We start from the raw sequence: 25,932 nt of genomic DNA, 5'->3' as shown, positions 1-25,932 counted from the left end.
ATGGACTTTATATGATGGAGGTTCCTGCATCTGTGTCTTATCATAATAGTTCTGGTTCTATTTGTAATGTTTCTCCAACCATTTCTTTTTGTAATTCCATTTCTAAGAACTCTAGTGATAGCCATCTTTGGCATTTGAGGCTTGGACATCTTTCCCATAACAGACATCATAATATGTCTATTCAATTTCCCTTTATTTATTTTCATGCTAATAAAGATCCTTGTAATGCTTCTCAATTTTCAAAACAAAAGAAATTACCTCATTTTAGTAGTGTTACTAACAGTTCTCATATTTTTGAAATTCTACATGCTGATATTTGGGGCCCTTATGCTCATACCTCTGTGTTAGGCCATAGATATTTCGTAACCCTCATTGATGATTTTAGTAGATTTACCTGGGTTATTTTGATGAAATCCAAAGAGAAAACTAGAAAGCACCTTACTCACTTCTTTGCATTTATTGAAACACAGTTTAACAAGCAATTAAAATGTTTAAGGAGTGATAATGGTGTTGAATTCGTCATGCATGATTTGTTTTCTAGCAAGGGCATCATTCATCAAAGAACTTGTGTTGAAACTCCTCAAAATAATGGTACTGTTGAAAGGAAGCATCAACACATTTTGAATGTTGCTCGAGCTTTATTTTTTCAAGCAAATTTACCTAAAACTCTTTGGAATTTTGCTATTCAACATTATGTCCATCTCATCAATAGAACTACTTTGCCTCTTCTCAATAATAAAATTCCATATGAATTACTTCATGGTTCTCCTCCCACCTTTTTGCACCTTAAAGTGCTTGGATGCCTTTGTTATGCATCTACATTACATGCTAACCGTACCAAATTTGATAAAAGGGCTAGGAAAACTGTTTTTTTGGGTTACAAAGAAGGTGTCAAGGGTTACATTTTATATGATTTACATTCCCATCAAATATTCATTTCTCGGAATGTGTTATTTTTCAAAAACATTTACCTTTTCATGCTTCTCTTAATAAGAATTCTCATTCCACTAACTATCCTGCCCATGATTCCTCACTTGATTTCTTCGACACTCCCACATTAACACCTTTAGAATTTGATCCACTTCTTCATGATAATGTTACCACTGCTTCAGCTCATGATCAGTTAGTTTCATCTGACCCTAGTGTGCTTACCCCTGCTGCTGAACTGTCTCTTAGACATTTAACTAGAAACAGGAACAGGCCTAGTTACTTGAATGGCTATCATTGTTCATTGACTAGTTGCTCTAACATCTTCTTAGGTAATGGTCCCTCTACTCCTTATCCTTTATCTTCTGTTTTGTCTTACCAAGATTGTTCCCCTGCCTATAGAAAATTTTGTTTAGCAATCAGTACCTATACTGAACCTAAAACATTCCTTCAAGCTTCTAAGCATGACTGTTGGTAGAAGCCGTGAAGGCTGAACTTGATGCCTTGGCTCTGAATAAAACCTGGTCCATTGTAGACCTTCCTAGTGGTAAAAGTCCCATAGATTGTAAGTGGGTTTATAAAATTAAATATCATGCTGATGGATCCATTGAAAGGCACAAGGCACGACTTGTTGCCAAAGGCTATACTCAACTTGAAGGTGTAGATTATTTTGAGACATTTAGCCCGGTTGCAAAATTGACTATAGTTAGGATTCTTTTGGCACTTGCTGCTGCAAAGGGCTGGTTCTTGGAACAACTTGATGTGAACAATGCACTTTTTGCATGGCGATTTGAGTGAGGAAGTCTATATGACAATCCCTCCCGGTTTATCTGTTTCAAATTCTAAAATGACCAACAAGGTTTGTCGATTGCATAAGTCTTTATATGGAATCAAACAAGTTAGCAGGCAATGGAATCATAAACTCACACACACACACACACTTTTATATCTTGGATACAAACAATCCTATGGTGTTCACCCTCTCTTCACCAAGTCCACTAACACTTCTTTTATAGCCTTATTAGTATATGTTGATGATCTTGTGTTAGCAGGAAATGATATGTCTGAAATTTCTTCTGTCAAGTTTGTTTTGGATGACAGGTTTCGTATCAAAGATCTTAGTGCTCTAAGATTTTTCCTTGGCCTTGAAATTTCCAGATCCAGTCATGGTATTTCCCTGAATCAGAGGAAATACATCCTGGATCTCCTTGTAGATAGTGGTCTTTTGGCAGCTAAACCTGTTTCTATGCCTTGTGACCCCGCTTTCAAGTTCACCAATACTAGAAGCGCCAGTTTCTCTGATGTAACTGCTTGCAGGAGACTAATAGGAAGGCTGATTTATTTGTCTACCACTAGACCAGACATAGCTTATTATGTGCAACAGCTTAGTCAGTACTTATTTAAGCCTCTTCAATCTCATTTTCAAGCTGCCATTCACATCCTTCGATATCTCAAATCAGCTCCTTCTCAGAGACTATTTTTTCCAGCTGCCAATTCCTTGCAATTAACTGGCTTTGCAGATTCTGATTGGGCTTGTTGCATTGACACAAGGAAATCTATCACAAGGTATTGTGTTTTCCTAGGTTCTGCCATCATTTCATGGAAATCTAAGAAGCAGGAAACTGTGTCTGCTTCCTCGTATGAGGCTGAATACAGGGCTTTGGCCAAACTTACTAGGGAAATACAATGGCTTAACTATATTTTGGCAGATTTACAAGTTCATGCTACTGCTCCTTCTGTTCTATACTGCGACAACAAATCAGCTATCCACCTCGCACATAATTCCACATCCATGAACGCACCAAACACATCAAAATTAACTGCCATATTATCCGCGAAAAGATTCAACAGGGTGTCATAAAGTTGCTTCATGTTCCTTCAGCTTCTCAACTTGCTGATGTGTTCACAAAACCCTTACATGCTACCTCTTTTCTGTCCTTTATATCAAAGTTAGGACTTTGTAATCTACACAGTCCAACATGAGGGAGGGCGTCAGAGTTAGTTAAACTAATTATAGTTAGCATAGTCTCCTATCTTCAAATGTATTTAATAACTCTAGTTCATAATTAGTTATAGTTAGGGATGGCAACAAAACTCGTACTCGCGGGTATCCACCTGAACCCGTCCCGAAGTTGACGGGGAAAACTCGCTTTGACTAGGTTTGAGTTCGGGTTTGGGTTTTTCCCGATTACAAAATATGAGGACGGGTCGGGTAATGGGGACACTAGTACTCACCCCAAATTCGTCCCGTTTATTTCATTGTGTATATTTTTGATAATTTAGAATATAAATACGTGGCCAAAGTTTTGATATTTTGATTTGTATTTATTATTTAAAATATTTGAAATGTATGTAAGAATTTTTTTGAAATTGTTTCATTTTAGTAGTTATAAAGTAATTTAATTTTGAAAAAAATAAGTATTGCTATTAAAAAAATTGATTTCACTAAATAGATGGTGGCGGGGCGGGGATACCCGAACCCAACTCGAACTCGTTTGAGTCGGATTTAAGTTTTAATTCTCCATTTTCGTTTGGGTTTGGGACAGGAAACGGGGATTCGGGTTTGGGTTTAGGGGAGGTAATAACCGTCCCCGACCCGCCCCGTTGCCATCCCTAATTAGAGTTTTTACATAGTTATATATAATTTGTAACTACCTCCTGTAAACAGTTTGGTTTTTCAGTTTTCATCAATACAGAAAGAAGCTTTCTTCATTCTCTCTCTTTTCACCATGTGTGTGTGATACTAAGTTTTTTTTTTTTGTCACTCTTGCCCTATTTGTTATTTGACTTTAAAATACGTTTTTATTTAGGGTGAGGCATAAAGCCCTTGGACTGGCCATGTGTTAAACTAGACGATTTGTTTGGTTTCAACATAGTACAAAGAATGAGATTAAACATGAAGATCAACTTCATATGAAAAGTTAACTACGAAGGAAAAATGTTTAAAATTCAAATAGAATTTTTTTTTTGAAACAGCAAAAAAAACTTTTATTAAAAATGAAAACAAAAGGCATGAGCCATGCCAACTACAATTGTTATAACAGCCTACTACCAGAATAACAAAGCCTACTACCAGAATGCCAAATGAAGAATCCTGAGCAACTACAAACCAAAACACCCTCAGCCAATATGATCCATATTTAGCCATTCAAATACACCAAAACTATAATTCCTGATATCCTAAACCTGAGTATAATTCAGACAGTACAGTAATTTATGAAAATTGCCAATACAGTTGTTACCCGAAGCCCAGTTCTTGTCGGTAGTTACTTCAAAAACCGATAGAGCGAGTCTGAATCCTGTGAGTCTCTCTTTAACAGCAAGCTCACCCAAACAACAATTCAACATCACACTTCTAAGCTACCATTACCCAATATGACAGAGTAAGTTCCTCAATACTCTATCTCCATTACATCGTTCAAGCATAACGATATTTGAAAGATTCCAGCTCAGACAGAAAATAAACTATCTAAACCTGGTTCTTCGCGCAAACTCTTAGCACATTGCCGATACAAAACAGACTAGCAGCATGACAGAAATGAAACCTGAATAGCTATATTAATACACAGCCACAGCCCTATTTTTCCATGATTAGCCAATCAATGCTCCAAAAACTTTACTTCCAGTTATCCTGAATCTGAGCAGAAATCAAACAAGACATTGTTTTATGGATATCACCATGATAGTTATTATCCAACGCCCAGTTCTTGTCGAAATGTTGATGCAAGTGCTGATTGAACAAGCCTGAATCCTGCGTTTCTCTATGTAATAGCAGCCTCCCCCAAAGACAGTTCAATACTACAATACTAAGCTTCCATTGCCCAGTTTACCAGTAAAGATACACACCTATTCTATGTATTCCACAACATTCTATATGCAAGCTTCTTTCAACTACAGAATTATATGAAAATTTTCAGCACGGAATGAAAATACCAGAACCTGATTCTTCACGCACAACCATTACACATTGTCGGTTCTGTTCCAGACCTTAACCGAACCAATTCCACAGCAGCTCCAAGGATGCTCTCCTATGTGAAATCAAAGCCCGAGGCAAATCCTCGGATTTGATCTCCATTGTGCGTAGTTGAATTGTATGTCCATGTTGATTAAGGACAACCACCGCCACGAAAATTCAATGACGTCTTCGAACATCTTTTCCTGAACCAAATCTTTATTGCTGAAAATTTTTGCATTCCGGGCTTTCCATATGCTCCAAACTCCGGCAAACCATATGACTCTGACTTTCGACACAGCTTCCTTATCTCCTCCGATCAAACCTTCAAATTGAGTGAAATGCTCCCTACTTTCTCTGTGTAAAGCTGTAGATATCCTTAGCCATTTGCAGATTGATTGCCAAATACCTGAAAAAAATTTGCACTCAAAAAACAAGTGAGGTATGGATTCGTCCGCATCACAGTCCCCGATACATCTTGTGGAACCTTGCCCTATAACCTTCCTCCTAACTAGATTGTTTTTACTTGCAAGGCTGTTATGGAATAACCTCTAGCCAAAGCACGAAATCTTTGGAGGAATCCCTTTATGCCAGACCTTAGACCAAGTAATATAAGATTGATCCGGTTCAACGACTTTTAAACCCTTATACACTTCTGTAACAGAATAATAGTCTGAATTTTCCCATGAACCTATATCTAGCTCACAAATCTTTTTCCACCAATTAGAATCATTGCTACCAACAATGCCTCTCATAACCTCTGCCTCCCCATATTTGTTGTTCAGCACTTTTAACCATAACCCTGCTCTCTCCATTTTAATTTTCCATTTCCACTTTCCTAATAGCGCCTTATTAAACAGTTTCAAGTTTCTAATTCCCAAACCCCCCTCCTCATATGCATGACACACTTTCTCCCAATTGACCCAGTTGATTTTTCTACTGTTCTCACACCCTCCCCATAAAAACTGTTTAAATAACGATTCTAAATTAGAAATGGTACCTGTCGGAGCATTGAAGAACGAGAGGAAGTAAACCGGAAGCGCGTGAAGGACTGATTTGAGGAGAACTACACGACCAGCAAAAGAAATATGCCTATTTCTCCAGTTTAACAATCTACCTCTAACGGCCTCAATTACCGTCTTCCATGTATCAAGTCTGTTCGGATTAGCACCAATGGGAAGACCTAGGTATTTGAAAGGGAGAATTCCTTTCTTACAATTCAATATCCTTGCCGCCTCTTCAATCCATCTATCGTGAATGTTTAACCCCGCAAGCGTACTTTTACTAAAATTTACCTTTAATCCTGACATTACTTCAAACAGCAATATATTAGCCTTGATGATCCGGATGTTTGACCATCTCTTTTCCCCAATAATTAATGTATCGTCAGCGTATTGCAGATGAGAAAAACGATCCGTTCCTTTCTCGAATTTGTACCCAACGTATCTGCCGCTTTCAACTGCCTTTTTCATCAGCATACTGAAACCTTCCGCAGCAATAAGGAATAAAAATGGTGATAACGGGTCGCCTTGCCGTAATCCTCTTTGCATCCTGAATTCTTTAGTCGGGCTGCCGTTTACTAAAATAGATACCGTCGAGGATTTTAAGCATTCTGCTATCCAGTGCCTCCATTTTCATGAAAGCCCATTCTTGTCATCACACAGTCCAGAAAGTTCCAGTCCACCGAATCATACGCCTTCTCAAAGTCGACTTTGAACATAAGCAATTCCTTTTTCCTCCTCCTAGCCTCATCCACTATCTCGTTCGCAATTAGAATACCATCAAGGATCTGCCTATTTGATATAAATGTTGATTGTGCTTCAGAGATAATAACTCCAATCACTTTCTTTAATCTGTTAGCAAGAACTTTGGATATCACCTTATAGATGCACCCTATTAGTGAAATCGGTCTGTAGTCTGAAATTTTTGACGGATTATTCTTCTTTGGTATCAGCACAATGAAAGAACTATTTGCGCCTTTCACCATTCTGCCGTTTCTGTGAAATTCCAACATCACCCTCAAGAAGTCTTGTTTTACTTCCTCCCAAAATTCTTTAACAAACCCGAAATTGACTCCATCCGGTCCAGGGCTTTTGTCGCTGTCACATTCCCACACCGCTCTTCGTATTTCTTCTTCAGAGAAATCACTTACCAATTCTTCATTATGATAATCTTCAATGTGGTTGAAAGTTAAGTTCTCCGAAATTGCTCTGCTTTCTCTGCCTGCGAACTGACTACTGAAATGGTTAAGTAGTGCATCTTTAATGTCCTGCACCTCAGTAACCCTTCTCCCATTTATATCAAGGCATAAAATCTCATTATCTTTTCTTCTCTTATTTATACATTTGTGAAAATATTTGGAATTCACATCCCCTTCCTTCAACCATTTCGATCTCGACTTTTGCCATTGAATGCTACAATTGAGGTTGGATAGTTTATGAAGATTTGATGAAAGCTCGCTCCTGATAATTAATTCTTCCTCGGTAAATCCGTTTCTTTCTCCTAGGATCTCCAATTCATTGAGCTTTTCCTTTTCCTCTTTAATTCTGTCTTCCAAATTCTGAAAATGATTCCCGTGTCATTCCTTAAGACATCCCTTGATTTTTTTGAATTTTTCCTTCAGTGCATACATTGCCCACCCCTGTACCTTGATGTCCCTCCAATTTTTGATGACGAAGTTATGGTATCCTTGTTTTTCCTTCCAGCAGTTTAGCATACGAAACGGCTTTGGCCCCCAGTCTAAGGAGTAATCACAAAGTAGTATAGGGCAGTGATCGGAAAGTCCTTTGTCAAGACACCACTGTGAACAATTCGGCCAAGTTCTGTTCCAACTATCAGAGAATAAGAATCTGTCTAGCCGGCCCATAACTGTCCCACCCGGTCTCTGCCATGTAAATCTTCTGCCCTGAATAGGTATATCTATCAATTCTGCTTCAGATATTGAAAAAGATAATAAATGATTACATGTGATGCTCTATATATAAAGCTTGTTAAAAATTAACGAACTAATTACCTATAACAAAAAAAATAAACCGCCTAATAACAAACTTTAACTAACCAATCAACTAATTAACCAACTTCTATGTTCTATTAACCTCCCACAAGTAAAAGAGTTATTTAAATGAGTTTGAAGTTTAAAACCAAACTAACTATCTAATCACAAATTTTAACTAACTAATCATTCAAATATGCCCAAACCCATCAATTAAAGCAAATCCATGTCTAGGTTCTCTTTCTCATTTGATATATATTTCTCATTTGATATATATATATATATATATATATATATATATATATATATATATATATATATATATATATATATATATATATATATATATATATATATATATATATATATATATATATATATATATATATATATATATATATATATAAAAGGAAGGTTATATTGACTCCAAGAGTAAGTGTTCAACACTTACTCCAAATCATAACCATTGATTATCATTAATCCAACGGTTTTAATTAAAGTTTTATATAAAAAAATATTTCCAAAAATAATTAGATTAAATGATCAATTAAAACCGTTAGATTAATGAAAATCAATGGTTATGATTTGGAGTAAGTGTTAAACACTTACTCTTTGAGTCAATATAACCCTCCTCTATATATATATATATATATATATATATATATATATATATATATATATATATATATATATATATATATATATATATATATATATAACATTGGACCTGCACTATGCCCGTTCTCAAAAGTACTCTCACAACCTGTGAAAAAATATATATTTACTTCCCACCTGAACTCCAAATTACCAGAGCTAATTTACTTTAATAAATTGGAGATAATTTTATATCTATCTATTATAATTTATATCGCACTTATTATAAAAGTTAATTACGTGCATTAGATCACAGTGCCAGCTGATATACAGGCAATACATTGAAATTATAGTTAGTTGCTCCATTGAAATTGGAACCCCTGGAATTTGGTTGAGAATGGTATATGAAACACTTAGGAATTCAGATACTTAAATGTTTAAACCACCATTAAGTGCATTAACTGTAACTCTAATAATTTCTATACAAGCTTGAAGGCTTAAATCGATGAGAAAATAACACTATCATTGCCTCTACTCATTTGAGTCCCGATCACGAAGATGTAAATAAAGCAGAAGTTGGCCTCCTCCCCCAACGACTCCCATAACACTTCTTGAATTTGAATTTAAATCATCCGTAACAATACTTGTGCCAATGTCATCTAAAATCAAACATTTATTTTCAAAATTATAAATATCACACAAACACATAACAAATAAGATAATCAATGAATTTTATGATTATACATTATCGAAACCGAAGGTCGAAATAGGAATCCTCAAAATGACACGACATTGTACATAAACAATAATTTTGATTCTTATAAGGAAACAACCATGAGGAATGGCATAGGATAAGCAGTGGAGAGATATAAATGTAACTTATCCCTAATTATAATTTATTATAGGGGTACTTCTAGTATTGTTAAATTGATAATAATTAAATGGTTAGTGATTCAATTGTATGTCGGTAACAATTTCATTATAAACGTGAGGTCGCATATCCATGTAATAAGGTGCCGGCTCCTTGAGCCTGGGCTTTTCCCTAGTATAGAATGCATTGGTTTGGGAGCTTACAAATTGCAGCTGCCTAAGGGATTTAAGCTTCATCATATTTTCCATGTCTCATGTTAGAAGTTTTCAAGGGTTAGAATCTTGTTCACCTACTTTACCCAACATCATGAAGTTCCTATTCCAGCTCCAGATGCTTTCCTCCATTATGCATACATGAAACTTTGCTATGTGTATTTGTGTTTGAGGACAAGCACTCTTTTAAATGGGGATTGGGGAAGTAATGTTATGCCTAGAATCCAAGAGCCAAGTGCCAACTTTTATGTGAGCACGTGTTTCAGACTTTCAGGAAGAATATTAACTAGTTTGCAGTGAAATAAAGGGGCAACAAATTTTTATAAGTTGCTGAGTACTTTTAATGCTGGAGATTGAAGGGTTCACTCTAAGGCGCTTAGGAGCCCAAACTTGGTTAACAAATAGGACAGAAAAGAAGTAAGAAATCTGGTAATTTATAACCAGCTTTTCCTGTTCAAGATCCTATACTAGATTCAAAAGACTAGATGAAACTACAGTTATGTGTATGTCTTAACCTACCACCTAATGTTCTTATATGTAATTTCTCACTACACAGTTGTGTTAAAGTCATCTTAATCTCTTGAGTGATTCAACTCATAGTGAACCTTCAGTTTAACTTTCAGTATGGCCTATACTAACACATGAAAGGAAACTGTTAAACAGTAAATGTGGCCAAGTTCTAAAAGCACACCAGAAATGGAAGACAAAAGGTCTTTTGAAGATATCATTTGATTGTAACTTACAATGATTCTTAACTAATCACCAACAATTCTTATCTCATGTAGACAACCCGATAAGTAAGCTGAGGAACACTAAAAGAGTTCTAACCAAGAGATCTTAGATTCAAACTCTTAAAAACTAACATAACCATTACTTTACTAGCAACTAACATTTATCAATAAAAAAAATATCAACATCATTAGTGCTTCTGTATTAGTGTTCAGTGCAATGTGACTAGAGCATAAAGTATAACCTTGCAACATACCCTGGAAATGGTGCAGAGTATCAAGCTTGGACCCTCTAGACAAATCCCACATATATACCATGCCATCACTTGTGCTGAAGATTCCATAACCACCAGAGACACCAACAGCAGTTGTTCTGCATAGAGTTGATATAGTTGAAAACTGTCAAAAAGTGATAAATATAGCGATGTAGAATAAGCAATAGCACAACAGCTTTAAATAGAGTACAAATGATATATAATTAGTAGTTCTGATGATGTACTTTGTTATTGCTATATAACAACTCAAACAATATAAACTAATGGCTCAAAAAAATTTCTCCTTAAGATCCTCATAAGGGAAACTTGGCAGAACAGTTTTAGTATTGACTACTCATATAACTATTCGGTCACATGTTCAAATTGTGAAATCAAACTCTTGCAAATTCAAGGCAAAGCTGCCTACTAGACCCGTAATAGGTCTGACCCTTCGCTAGACTCCACTGTGCCTGAAGTTTTGGCGAGCCAGGTTGCCTTTCCTTGTTACCCTCATTATCATTATCTTCAGTAAGTTCTTCAGCTGCTGACCTCATAAATGAATGATAGATTATTGATTGAGGACATGAGATTGTGACTTCAACACTGATCTAAAATCCAATTCAAGCAGTTTTTAATTCACTTTATATCTTAACATTGAAAACAAAATATTCTGAAAAATAGATAGGGAAAATTACTTCCCTCTACTTCATAAGCAGTAAAAATCAGATATTAACAAAATCAAACAAAATACAACTGACTATATTAAACCCAGGAAACATCATATAGCACCTAGGATCCAAGGGACTTCCAAAAACAATGCTATTTTCCATCAAAAGAGCTAGCCTCCAACTTCTAGCTGTATTTACATCTTGATGAATTGAGGTTGAAACATGATCCTGGCAACAATCAAAGTCCGAGGGAGTCGAGACAAGAAACCACATCGCAACATCTTTGGTTGGTAGATACACATGGGTCTCTCTTTGCTCTGAGTGCCAGAGATTGGATGCTTCTAAAAGTTTTTCAGCCTTCTCCTCTCTGCTAGCATAACTCAATCCCAAGCCTTTTGTTTGCAAATGGAACAAGCTTATTGGAAAGAACTCATTAATTGGATATTTTGAAGCAGAGAAGCTTGAAACACAATTGAGTTTTGCAATATCCCTGAGGAAAACATTGAAAATGATGTAAATGAGATATTATTATAACTGAATGGCCAAATTAAAAATTAGCAACACATTTCTGATTACTTTTCCTATCCTCTTCTTATTTTTAACAACTGTTGGGCTAGGTTAGAGGTTTTTTTGAATAAGAAATTTGAAGACAAGTGGAAATGACGGAATAAAAATGTGGTGTTAAAGCCAGCAGAGACATTTCCTCAATTCTGAAACAGATACAGATCAAATTAGGAGCCTCGGTCTGTTCAAGTTTTACAGAAGGAAAGGGCAACACATGTTCTTCATATTCTGATGAACCTGTGACTTGTATAGAATAGATTTTAAGACAAAATGCAAGCAAATTAATAAAAAAAATATGATTGAAAAAACCACTGTTTCATAAAAATGTAATATGGATGTATGGGCATGTGTAAACCCCTAAGTTTGATATTTGGGTTTGTGATACATTCTAATATCTTTATAGTTATGCTACCAATTTTTTTATCTAATCTAGTTAAAAACAATGAAGTCCGTGCTAATACGATATAAATGTCAAAAAAACTAACTTAAAATATTAAAAGATGAAAATAGAAGTCTTGAAACATTTTGAGGTTAACAATTGTCTACGTTGTAAACACAAATGGGAGTCTGTTCTTTCTATTGGGTTTGATGCTTTCAATGAATTTATACCCAAGTTCTGGCCAACAAATTCATGACAGCACCGTGAAATGGTGCCCTCATACCAATTCCCAGTTCCCAGTCAATCTAGTAAACTATGTTGACTATTCTTGCTTCGTAATAATGTAAAATCCTCAGAACAATCCTAAACAAGACTATAATATAAACCAACTGTGGTCAAATTATCCCTTCAAGGTAAATAAAGACAACATACCATAAACTAAAGTCCCCATAAATGTTTCGGCCTACAACCAAATGAGCACACTGGGGGACCCTCTTCAATTCCACAATGCCAGGGGACATGGAACCAACAGACGGAATGATGAAGTAGTCTATCTTTTCACTGCAAAAATGTTAATAAAGGGGTGAAGATGCTAAGTTGTATGACTTCAACCAATAAATATAAATATTTAATAACACTAGCAGCAAATTAGTTACAAATAAAATATTTAATAACTCTAGCAACAAATAAATTACAAACATTGAAGGTAAATAATACAGTTTTTTAACAATTACAATGGCCTAACTCATCAATTATGATAGCACTTGCTCTTCAAAAGTAGTTTGTAAGACAATGATATAAGCTCTTATAGTATGAGCAAATTAAATACAATGAAATTCGGGTAGCTTTTAACCAAGAAACAATTGTTCATAAATTATTTAACAACACTAGCAACAAATAAATTACAAACATTTAAGGTAAATAATACAGTTTATTTACAATTACAATGGCCTAACTCATCAATTATGATAGCACTTGTTCTTCAAAAGTAGTTTGTAAGACAATGATATAAGCTCTTATAGTATGAGCAAATTAAATACAATGAAATTCGGGTAGCTTTTAACCAAGAAACAATTGTTCATAATATCCAAGTAACAAAGTTTCCCCAATTTTCATGGAGATTTTCTATGAAAAGCACAAGCACTTCATGATCATATATCCATGGTCTCTACTATAAATGCAAACACATAAGAAACCTAGGGTTATGACTTATGTGTAACAATCAAATTCTCTACAAATAAAAAACTTTTAAGAGATATGATTCCAAAAAGAAGACTGTTGTCATAAAGGGGAAAGAAAAATCAAAGAGAGTGCATTAAAATCACCTCCATGTTGAATTCATGACCCACACTTGTATACTCCCACTCCCTCCAACAGAAACAAGTCGGTTAGGTTCACAAACCAAAATACAATGTACGTCTTCAACAGTTTCCAGTGTTGCCACAACTGATGCATAACCACTTTCTACATGAACAATCTTCAAACCATTCTTCTTCGTGCAGACTGAAGTACATGCTGAGCAACAACAATCAATTTTTCCTTCCCTGAGATTAAATAATATTTAGTTACTCTATCTATATTGTTCCAATTTATTACATATCAATTCCAACATGTAGAAACAGTTAACCTGCAATTGGGGGTTTTTATGCTGCCTATTAAGACAATATACTGCCCATTAGGAGTCAACTCCACCCCAGTCTTTTCCACCATAGTCTAGCAAACAATGTGAAATATTTTGACAGTAAGCATTTATGTAGCCAAAAGTTTGGGTAAAATGTAAATTAGGAAAGAAAAAAAAAAGGTTTCAAAACAGGAAAAGAAAAGTAACTTACTTCTCTCATGAAGTTATATTTTGGATCTGGCAACATTATCGGGGTGTGAGCCATGGCAGAGGGGCAACCGAAATTTGGTTCCTTGATAGCTACCTTGTAGGTAAACAGAGTTCTGTGCTGATCTGACAGAAGGCCACATAAAACACAAATGTGGATTTTATCCTCAAATGTTTTTAAAAGTAATGATGAAACAGGCATTGGGTGCATGTAGCGCCCCACAAACTTTACATTGCCGTTCAGATTACTCTTGAGTTCCTGGTTTCTTTGGATCATTGGATCTTCAGGTTTTTCTAATATTAAACCAGAATCATCTGGTTTGCATAGTTTATCATTTTTTGCTTGAATGGTTTTTGATGGAGGGACAGTGTCGCGAGCGGTATGCATTTGAGAAGTAACTAGTTCAGCCTTGTCACATTCTGTACTCTCCACAGCGGAACAATTTCTTTGGAGGGTAACAGAATTTTGCCTCTTTCTTCTGGTGTATACGAAATTTGGTAACTGAGTACCAACAGCTTCATCTTGCGTCTTTCCTGCAATAGTTTCCATGCTTTTTAAATGACAAATCTTTGATTTAACACATGAGAATGCATTACTAATACCTGCTTTGTTTTTAAAATTATAAGTAATGGTGATGTTTGGATCAAACACCGCAATAGTACAATGAAACCTTAGTTTCAATACATTGAGTTTCATTCTTGACTAGACACCAAAATATGTTAATATTTTGCAACAATAGCCAAGTTGGATTGGCATGCAAATGGGTTGAAACGGAATCAACAAGCATCTCAGTTCAAAACAGACAGAAGAATTATACTATGATACACAGTTCAACCCTTCTGTGATCATGATTATCAGAATTTAAGAACTTATATTTTGATGCCAAATATCATGAACACATTACCTCCAGTAAAATCCTGAGCAGCTGGAAGGTCATTTTGCCCTGACTTGAAACCATCATGTGCTGGAGACATGTCCTCCAGAACAGAATCAGGAACACATACATCAGGAGACATGTCATCCAGAACAGAATCAGGAACACATACATCAGGAGAAGACATGTCATCCTGAACAGAATCAGGAATACATACATCAGGAGAAGACATGTCATCCTGAACAGAATCAGGAATACATACATCATAATCATGCGGCCTGTTTTTAAAGTCCACCTCTGAAGCACAGCATGTGGATGGTCCTTTCGGCAAATCACCAGGAAGCTGTTCTTGACTTTTCGAACAACACATTTCTTTAAAAGATAAAACTTCTGAATTCTTGAGGTCCTCACATTGAATATACTCAAAACTATCAAGGACAATAGACTTCATGTCATCAGTATTAGAAGAATTTGAACGTGGGTGAGCATCTGGCTTATGTATCTTTTCATTTTGATCCTCATATGCATCATCTGTTACCATTTTATCTGCCATATAAACACATGATTCAACGAAGCACATAAAAACATAAACACAAAACATACAAACACAAAATAACAAGATTTAAAAGACAGCATGTTGCATCAAAATCCCTTGTGCCAGACATTGAGAACAAATAATCAAGAAAAACTAAAATAGCACTGATGGGTATACTTACCAGATGATGGTACATCCAAAACACATCCAGCTTCATTTTGTTCTTCCTTAGAAGGCAGTATATCTGAAGGGATAAGTGAGAACTTCTCATCTGTTGAGTTATTCCTTAGTAAGGGAACTGCTTGAGGAAGCAGAAGTGACATCATTGAGTTTGCCACGTCTTGGCCAGCTGAATTAAAATAATCTTTCTCAGGGCTTATATTTGAATCAGATTTTAGCACTTCCTCACGTTTCGAATTTAACAAATCTTCAAAGATGGCCTCACATGTTGGCTCACCGTCATTATTCTTATCCAGACTACTTGGAACAGAATCAGAGATATTATCTGCATTGCACTATAGTAAGTGATCTAGAATCAACAGGAAAATGTATAGCAGAGAAATATGAGATAAACTAGATATTGAAGGAGACTGTTATCCTATGCATACGGATGGTTTTGCTAGTTTTTAACAAAACGATGATTCATATAGAAACTACATTAGAAAATCAAAAACTGTAAGCACTATAAATCCGAAAAATTGCAAAGAACACTACTCTATTCAATACTACCAAAGACATAAGCAATATAAATCCAAAAACTTGTACTCGAATAACTAGAACTATGTCAAGCCAAAAGATAAATCTTTCAATTCATCAATGTATGAGTAAAAGGACGCGGATACTATAAGTTATTAATGATGAATACTTGTACTGGGCAAACACAAAGTGACAAAGATATAAGTACCTTGTAAATCTAGTGAATCAGGAGCATAAAGATCAATGCCAATACAGCCCTGAGACTCTTTAAAACGGGACTGCGTCACTTTGCCATCTTCTGATGTCACCAACAAACTTGATATTTTCATCTCCTTGTCATGTGACCTATGAAGCTGCAAGAAGTTAAAAGAGTTTTTACTCTGTAATAAAGTAGACCATAATTTTGATTGAGTCACAAATTTCTGCAAAATCTCAATTGATTTATCTCAAGAGTGGGATATTAAATAAAGCACTTCAAAGATTTGTGACAATTTCCCTCTAGTTTTATCAACATTGTCACAATCACAATTTCCAAGAGAACAGGTTCCAGCTAATAACATCCAATAGACTATACTTTATGAACCAGCATGTATCCAATGAATAATATTCAGTAGAATTTTAAAAGGGCGTGCTTACAGGTTTTTCTGTAGACAAGTTTTCAGTTATTTCTGTACAACTATCCCTATTGTTGCCAGAGATGTCATTATGATTCAATGGCAGCCCGTTTTGGGATGAAATGCAATTGCTTCTCTTACCAACAGATGACATTATTTTCAGGGAAGGTGATACATCTACTTGATTGTGGGCGACGTCACTGTCTTCTGAACAATTTTGGATTGCAGAACTCCTTTGACCAAAAGCTGTCTCATTCTTCCTAAGAGGTGTAGATCTGCCATTTAACTTTTTATTTTTTAGCTCACATCTACTTCTCTTCCCTGTAATACATGATCTTTCCAGGGAAATTACTAAATCATCATGCTCGGTTTTAGAAACCTCATTACTGATGTTTGAGGATACTAAGCTCCGTTCAGCCATTCCATTTATATCTGCCACTAGTTCGCGAAGCAACCTCAGAATAAGCTGGTTTTTGAACCCAAAAAACTGGGTGCAGTGAAAAAAGAATGAAAAATATTAAGTACCGGAAACAACTCATGAAAGCAATATATATAAACAAGTAATGAAAATTGTGAAACAATATGAGAGTGAAAAGAAGGATGATTTTCAAATTAATTGTGAGATAAACAGCAACTTTTGCAAAATGTCTGTCGCTAAACATAAACGTCAAATGCTCTAACATCCATTATCTTTTTGGGATAAAGAAGATAATTACACTTTACTGAGGAGAAAAAAGAAGGGATACAAGAGAAAGGACAATAAAATATCTTTAAATTAAACAAAGGAAGAACACAGAAAAAAGTAAACAAGTTCATTAGTGCAATAAAGCTTTCAATCCCCACTGCATATCGTCTTGCAGGGATCATAAGGCTTGAAGAAATATAAATGCATGGACATAATTTCAATTTCAATATAAGATAAGCGGTCACTCTATATAAACTATTATAGACATAACTCATCCTTACAAACCGGTTTGTAAGGTGAGGAGTGTCACTCTATATAAATAAACTATTTTCAAGCTCTATGTCTAGCCAATGTAGGACTTAGGATATTTCTAACACCAACAATACTGGCATTCCACCCAAGCAAACTGTTTGCATCTAGACATGGTGAATTTTCTAATATCATATTAAACCATGACATGCTAACTCTCCTGAAAACTCAATCTTTTGGAGGCCTAAGAATGGATTTTGTTAATTTGTGAAGAATCCATAACCGAATCTTGTTTGAAATATTCTGTTTTCATTGATATTCGATACTGAATGACAACATCATTATATGGGATCCTATTCCTGCATACATGTGCAAGTTAGTGGGAACTGATCCGAACTAACCCTAATCCTGTGCTCACAGGTTAGATGTAACTAACTCTAATCTAATCCTAACAGATCCAAAGCTGACTCTAATCTAGGGATGTCAATTGCATCTGTTAATGGGGATCCCTGTGGGGTGTGCGGAGATCCGAAGTTGGGGATTTTTTTTCCCCGTGGGGATGGGGATGGAGGGAAAAGTTCCCCCGATAACACTTTGGAGCGGGGATTGGAAAAGTATCCTCCGTCCCCGTGGATTCCCCGACTCCGACGATATATTTTAATTTATATATTTTATATATTATATAATTATATAATTTTACATGAAAAATATCAATGTATTAGAAAATAAAGAGTCATTAGAAGTTATAGATTTGTCACACATAATCAACCACTTGCGTTGGACGACATCGGTATTGTTGTAGTAAATTAGTGGAAGCACGGTAGCAAGTTATGTTACTATTTATTTATTTATTTATTTTTACATAAAAAATATTAGCAACATCAAGTTCTTTTGCTTTTTTATTTATTATTGATGCAAGATGTATTTTTATTTTTTTTATAAAATAATGATGCAAATATATGCGTTTTAAAAAATACGGAAAAAATAGCAAAATACTAGTGTCATATTTTTGATCAAAAAGTGTAGAAATTTTCTTAAGATTCGATCTCCGTGGATATCCGTGGGGATCTGTGGGGATGGGGATGGGGGGAAATATTCCCCCGTGGCGGGGATTGGAGATGGGGATGGGGACTAAATTTGGGGGCGGGGCGGGGAGCGGAGAAACATCCTCCGAACAATATCTGCCCCGTGGACATCCCTACTCTAATCCTGTGCACAGATGCACATGTTAGGTCTAACAGCATTACAACTGTCAGAGACAGCTTGCATAGTAACTAGCTCTTTATTCTCAGTAGTTACTGATTCTACTCTAATATACTTAATATTTTTATCTCCAACAGCAGCCTTAATTAGTCGGTAGTATAAAATCTTGATGGGATTAAATAATAGAGTTATGCCAATATAAGCTTGCATTTTTAATACCACATTCATAAGATAAAAATCAACCCAGTTTATTCATTGTTTGTATGCATGGTATCTAATACTTGTCAGATAAAATCAGTGATCTTCAAAGAATGTAAAGAAAAACAGCACATTACCAAGTTATTCACTCACCTTTTCCCTTTTCATAATGAGAAAATTTTAAATAGAATTTATGTTTTAAGTTTAACTTTTCAACTTCATAATCCTCTTGAATCTTGATTATCAAACAAGTTATTCCTTTGTAAAGCAAAACTGATACCATTGTTTACGATGAATCTAATGTCAGCATGATTGACTAGAGAAATTGACTAAGAGAAACAGTAAACATACTATGGATAAAATATCATGTTATAGTAATCAGGAAATATAGGCTAGCAAGCCTTGAAGGGAAATTGCAATATGCCACTAGAAAGCTAAAGTCAAATAAGAGTTTTAATGATAAAAAAAGGTGTTTCATTATTCATTTTATTACTTTGGTGATATATTCAAAAATCTTGTCAAACCAAAAAGATATGGGTCATTATTAATAAATTTCCTGAAAATTTTCTTAGACTTCTCATAATGGCAGTTATGGGCATTTTTGGGAAGTTATTTTATTTCAGTTATGGAAATGAGAAACTGATTATGGGATAGTTTTTGAATGATTTTGGGAGGGAGAGACCAAGCTCTCGAATTCTCGGAGGGAGAGACCAGGACTCTCGAATATCTTGGATAGGAATTGTCTTTTAATAGCATACTACTTATTTCTTTAGTTTATGTGAAAATTGTGTATTCTCTAGTATTCATAAAGTATGTGTCTGTTGTAAGCATATTCTGCCTTAAATAAAAGTCAGTTATTACGAATTTACGATTACTTTGTACTTTGGTATCAGTTTTTATCTCAGTGTCACCGTTTTCTACCTCTAAGCCATCCATTTTAGCCGAATGTCTCTTCCCATGCAAAATCTTTGTGCGAGTGCAACCTTTCTTCTGAAATTCCGCCCATGCAAAGTCTGGAGTTTTCCCAGAAGCTGAATTCCCATCATCTGAAGAAATCTGTAGAAACAGTATGCAACTAAAACTGTTTAACAAAATTCAAAGCAAGTTGTAAGCATTTAGTAAATGGAATCTGAAGTCAAAACATTTAAGGACAAAGAATCTTGAATACAAACCAAAAATTTAGGCCCGTTAACGCCCTCAAGAACTTCCATCTTATAAGTGGTTCCATTATGAGCTCTAACAGCTTGATAGCCAATGGGATATGGATATCGGTCTTTTCCCTACAGCCAGCCAGTGTAAAAATGCAATCTGTCAGCATAGGAAAACAAACCAATACAATGTGGTATGCAAAAACTACTGCACAAACTCCTCCAACATAAACTCTGTTCAATCATGAACATCACACAAGCTTTATTGCTTCCTGTTATTTTTGGTATGAGAAACCCAGTATCCAGAAATCACATTAAACCACAACTAAGTCGAATTAATCTAGGTGGACTCAATTAATGAAGAAAAAGCTCTCCTAGTGCCTATCCCTTCACTCAAATCCAACATTTTGTTTCAGGAATAAACCTTCCAACCACTTGGACCAACAAACAAGCATTCATATTAAAACTGTTATTTTTGTTGGAGAATGTCTAGAGACTCAGTCCAAATCCTAAGGCTGGACCCCTAAAAACAATATATCTCTCATATACATTGATCCAAGAAGTAAACCTAGGACCGACCACATGCTTAAGAGAATCTAATCCCCTTCCACTTGCACAAATGCAAGTCAGTACAGAAGTTCCTTTTTCATTCACAAAATCCATGCAATGCAAAAGCCATGAGTCATCACTCAGCATCCTCTCAAACTCTACTAACATTGGATTAAAATATCCTCATTTGACTGTTCGACATATCTGAGGGAGGGTTCCATTTCCTCACTTAAATAGCACCTTTCATCACTTAACCTCTCAACTTTCAATCTAAACGGTGTTTTCAAAATCATATCGATAAAAAACAGTCCGCAACCGCGAAACGGCCGCGACAAACTGAATACCGATACCGTTATTCACTGTTTTTATGTTAAAGAACAACTTATGGTTAATTCACACCACGACTACCGCAATTAGTGTCGCAACACCCGTACCGACTGAAATCGCGAAAACCTTTACACGACCGACTGTTATTTAAAATTTAAAACCTTACGGATTCTATCACACACAACTCTCACTGCACTAGCCAGCTAAATTCGTAGATATTTGTACATAGTGCTTAAGTAACGCTCACTCAAAAATAAGTAAGAAGAGTACATGTTTTTGGAGGGGAAATGTAATTGTAGTTATATCTTCAGTTTAATTGCAAATCAAACTCAAAACGAGATGATAATTATACTTTTTCAAACGCTACTGCGATTATAAAACAAAACCAAGACATCTGAGAGAAAATTTATAAAAATAAAAAATAAAAAAAAAACATGGTGATTAGGTAGCGATTGCAAATTAAAATAACGAAGGAAAAAAACGGTAGAGAAGGGATTGGGAAAATGTTATCAAACCCTAGAACTGCTCCAATACTTCTTCTCCCATGGTCCATTGTAGAGTGAACCGATTGAGACGACTTCGAGGCTATCTTCGTTTTCCGGATCGGCATCTGCAGGTGCGGAGGGTTTTGCAGCGGTTCTAGGCCTCACCATTGAAGAAGAAAGAGAGAGAAAATTGGAGAGTGAAAGAGAGAGATGTGTGAAGAGGGTGAAAGATGTTAGAAAATGGCGGGAAAAGGGTTTACAACATGTATAAATGGTTCCCTCCCTCCATCTGCCGCGACTCGCTCATGAATAAATATAAAATTATAAATTAAAATTGGAAGAAAAAAAAAACTCATAAAAAAAAATTACATTTATGGTCTCATAATTTAATTATGGGATGGGAAATTTGTTTTTTTTAGAGTGAAGAAGTGTATTTTTGAACGCATTCATTTTATATTAAAACATATTTTAAGTAACATACATTTTTTATTTTTTCAAATTTTAGTTTGAAAATATATTTCCAAATATATTTTATTAAAGATTGTTGGAGTGCACTTCCAGATTTGTGAAGTGGGAATTTGAAAAAATATCACATTTGCATGTTAGTGACAAATTTAATAAAATACTTCTTTGCATATTTGCTTCACTCATGAGTCATGATCAAAAATATCTTTTTTTTTTCAAACTCGGTCAAAACTCTTTCCACACACAATCAAATTTTCTACTTCAAAATAACATTTCTCTATTTTTTTCACATTAAAATGAACAAAAGAAGTTGGAATTTAAGGTATGTACATGTATTTCCTTTCACGTTATTTACATTAATAAGGTTTCTGAGTTGAAAATTTGAACGTTGCGTCCGGAAATACTTTTTCAAATTTTAGTTGAATGACATTGGAAATTGTATTTCCAAATTAGTTCATAGTTCAATTTGGACTTTTTTTTAATATTTTATGTTATTATTTGCCTTAGATAATTTTTTAAAAAAAATGTCAAAATAATATTAGTAATAAGCTGGTCTGAGTACAAGATATGTCAAACCAAAAATACAAAGTTTTTGTGTTACATGAGACTAGCAGGAAACAAACTTACACCAGCTGCCAAGGGCATAAACAAGGGGAACACAGGTTGCACTCCTAAAACTGAATTGGTTGGAAAATAGTAAAGGTGATTTGGGTAGAGATTGAAACTCTATGAACCAAATTATCCAAAATCAACATAATGAGATACAAACATCATTTGGTCCCAGCATTATAGTGTTGGAACACAGATTCAAATACATAAATCTCTATTAATAGTTTGTCAAAAACATATCTCGAGCAGGACTGGATTTACTTTTCATGAGGCCAAACAAGCTGAGAAAGTAGGTTCCGATAAATTGAAGTGTGGTTGTAGACTTAGGAGGATGTATGGTCTCTCGTGTGCTTGTTTAATTTCAAAGAAGATGAAACTTCATAACCCAGTAAGTATAGATGAGGTTTGCACTCCCTCAAAAAGGTTCTGGTTTGATGATGATGATGGTGGTGTGATGAAGAACGGTAAATCGAATATCTCTATCTTAATCGAGTGGGAAGTGATACAAGTGATATTTTTAAAAGTCGGTGACAACATGAAACTCCATAACAAAGAGCAAATGAGGAATATTTCATATCCATAAACCATAAATTTGAAATCATCGTCTCAACTGGTAAAACCAAAAGGTGCTTCTAAGAAGGTCAGACCAACATTGAGTGACAACTCAATGATACGGTCTCCTTCCTATTTTAAACACGTTGACACACTTTTTTCAGATTCTCCTACTTCAAAATCTCAAAAAATATTTTTCAAAGCTGCTCGCAATAGCAAACTATCTCCTACACCACCTTTACCGAAAACCAATACATCAAAGAGATGTCAATTCTTATGCACAAATACATTGAACTGATTGTTAATGTTGAGATGATTGCGGTTCTCGAGTTTTTTCTCATTTGTTTGGTAAAGGAGATGAGAACCATACATTTGTCCGCCAACAACTTAGCAAAGAGTTAGAGGCACATAAAAAAAGCATACACAACGCTATACGCGAAAAAAGAATATTTCGATGCAATTCATGAATATCTTATTTCTTGTGTTAGCAGACTGACACTGGAGGAAAAATGGATGTACTTCCCTGATATGGGTAATCTTATATCAACTGCATATAACAGGGTGTGTATTGATCTGACAAGATACGTGTTCTCGGAAACATTTTTTCTATTGCAAAGTGCCCAACCTCAAAATCTAACTGATTGAATCATGTGTATTGGATGGCTTTCTAAATCACTGCATTTTGTTCAAGTTTTTTTGAAACCAGTATGCCCTATCCTGCTGACATCACCGGAGTGGACAGCTCGTCCAACAAAGAAGTTGAAACTTGGTCGAATCATTTTAGGGATAGGATGCAAGATTTCACCAAGTTGAATGAGATTGAAATAGAATCAAATAACCAAAAGCCAAAGATGGAACCACTGGTAAATATAAATTTAGGCAGTGACACATATTTTGATACATTTCAGTTTTTCTCCAACAATGTATTTAGGTGGTTAGACATGTTTTGTATGTAGCACTGGATTAATATTAACGATATCAAATGTATACATTTTCATATACTTTAATGTATGTTTCAGTTTTCCAAAATTTTCAACATTGTTGTGTGTTATAATAGGTTTTGTTTATAAAACAAGTTTTTTGTGAATAGTAACAGGTGAATTCGAAAATACATTTATAAACACGCCCCAATTTAAAAAAGGCGATAATAGGGATTTATTCGGAATTGTTCATCCATACCCACCCCATATTGCTAAAAACATATAGTTAAGGTTTATTTGAAAATGCATTTTCAAACTCACCCTAATTTCACTATACGGAGCGGGGTGTATCCGAACGTATATCTCCAAAAAAAATTATGAGACATGATTGAGTTTCTAAGGTCCATATTAATGTAATCTAAACCTTGTAAAAATATGGGTGTCATTATACTTTTTAGCATAAACACACAAAGAACATACAAAATGTCTCAGTATGCTTATCTCGCTTTTGTCTACTTCAACAACGATAAACACCCTCTTCAATTTAGGTTTTTAGAGATCATTTATTTTTTCGATCTAAAATCAAAATTAGAGAATTTGTACCTAGACATTAAAGAGTTTTAAAAATCTATTATCGTTCACCATCAATTGTCACCGATGGGAAGATACAATTCAACGAGTTTGAGCTAAAGACAAATGAATATTTAACTGTTATATGGAGTACATTTCACTGTTACAAAACAAAGGTTCGATCGAGCTGAACGTGAAAATTGCGAGATCGGATGATGATATTTTAAAGATGTTGAGATGTCATACTTGCTGATGAAATGTATTGTTCAATTTACGTAAAGGATTATCTATGTAATGTTTCATTTTTTATGCATATCATAATAATTATTGATGTTAATTTGTCTTTGTTTATGCAAATGTTTCATTTTTGCATCTATTTTTGGTTCAATAATTTCTAGAAATACACTTCAGAAAAATATTTAAAAAATGCATCTCCGTATCAATCTTTGTCATAAATTAAGATTTGACTCACTTACGAAAGAATTGTGTGTAAATTGGAGTGTGTCCGAAAGTACATTTTTTTCAGGAGTAAATTTGATTTCTTCACTTGGATGAGGAGCAACCCTTGGGGAGGGAAGAACAATTCCCTTTAATTATTTGTTTCATGTTAATTTTTTATTTAATAAATGTTATTTTGTCCTTTAAATTTACTTTCAATATTTAAATTAGTCTATTGTGTTCATTTTTAATGTAAAAATTTAAGACACCATAAATCTTATCTATCATATAACTTCCACAATATTCCACATCAGCAACCTCAAACTTCTATTCTTCGATCCATAACTTCCAACCCTTCTGTCTTCCAAATCTTTTCCATTAATTTCCAACCCTTCTGCCTTCCAAACCTTTCCCATTAATTTTATTCAAAAATATACTTATATGCAGTTAGCAATGATTATTCCCACAAACCTTTGTATTCCATATTTTGCAACGGTTCCACGCTTCATTATCCCTCTACTTAAATTTACGAAAGTCAGACCATTTTACAACGATGGGCAGTTTAAAAGTGGTTGATATGTTGTCGAAGAAGAACATGAAATAAAAAATGAGAATATGATACGTGCCTACAATATTTCATTGGTAAATTGTTTATTTAATTATTGATCAAAAATTTTACTTTTGTTAAGAACTGATTCATACTAACTTTCCGTAATATTTAATAGATTGGCCAAAGGATCACAATTTTCCGTTCTTCGATGGGCCGTTTGAAAGTGGTAGATATGTGATCAAAGAATAACATGAAATCAAAAAGGGGAATAAGACTACGGTTTTCATCAGTAAAT

The 25,932-nt window shown here is 34.8% G+C and overlaps 2 protein-coding genes across 3 annotated transcripts; one reads left to right on the top strand and one right to left on the bottom strand.

Moving 5' to 3' along the window:
- Nucleotides 1-1,735: 1,735 nt before the first annotated feature.
- LOC131619035 (uncharacterized mitochondrial protein AtMg00810-like) lies at nt 1,736-2,788 on the top strand. Its single transcript, XM_058890178.1, has one exon. The coding sequence runs from the start codon at nt 1,736-1,738 to the stop codon at nt 2,786-2,788; it is 1,053 nt and encodes a 350-aa protein (XP_058746161.1).
- A 5,936-nt stretch (nt 2,789-8,724) lies between these two features.
- On the bottom strand, nt 8,725-21,790 carry LOC131620558 (uncharacterized). 2 transcript variants are annotated; one of them, XM_058891682.1, is made up of 15 exons: nt 21,564-21,790; nt 20,197-20,304; nt 19,946-20,080; nt 16,712-17,176; nt 16,284-16,428; nt 15,561-15,884; nt 15,140-15,390; nt 14,875-15,037; nt 13,974-14,503; nt 13,769-13,854; nt 13,467-13,685; nt 12,574-12,702; nt 11,320-11,688; nt 10,534-10,649; nt 8,725-9,124 (listed from the first exon to the last, which is right to left on the bottom strand). In XM_058891682.1, the coding sequence occupies exons 1-15, from the start codon at nt 21,699-21,701 to the stop codon at nt 8,997-8,999; spliced, it is 3,306 nt and encodes a 1,101-aa protein (XP_058747665.1). In that variant the 5' UTR covers nt 21,702-21,790; the 3' UTR covers nt 8,725-8,996. The 2 variants fall into 2 exon arrangements, with proteins under 2 accessions (XP_058747665.1, XP_058747664.1); XM_058891681.1 differs by having other exon boundaries at nt 8,726-9,124; nt 14,875-15,390.
- Between the last annotated feature and the right edge of the window lie 4,142 nt (nt 21,791-25,932).

Source organism: Vicia villosa, linkage group LG7, assembly GCF_029867415.1.
Source record: "Vicia villosa cultivar HV-30 ecotype Madison, WI linkage group LG7, Vvil1.0, whole genome shotgun sequence".
In the NCBI taxonomy this organism is placed as follows: Eukaryota; Viridiplantae; Streptophyta; class Magnoliopsida; order Fabales; family Fabaceae; genus Vicia; species Vicia villosa.
Note: the sequence above shows the minus strand (reverse complement) of the source record. Positions and strands in the feature narration are given on the sequence as shown.

Excerpts from the sequence above, each read along its gene's own strand:
- LOC131619035 (XM_058890178.1), top strand. The coding sequence starts at position 1,736 with ATGACAATCCCTCCCGGTTTATCTGTTTCAAATTCTAAAATGACCAAC.
- LOC131620558 (XM_058891681.1), bottom strand. The coding sequence starts at position 21,701 with ATGGTGAGGCCTAGAACCGCTGCAAAACCCTCCGCACCTGCAGATGCC. Across the intron at positions 15,885-16,283 it reads TGATTCACTAGATTTACAAG|ATAATATCTCTGATTCTGTT; the intron begins GTACTTATATCT and ends AGTGCAATGCAG. Across the intron at positions 9,125-10,533 it reads TACTCTGCACCATTTCCAGG|ATGACATTGGCACAAGTATT; the intron begins GTATGTTGCAAG and ends GTTTGATTTTAG.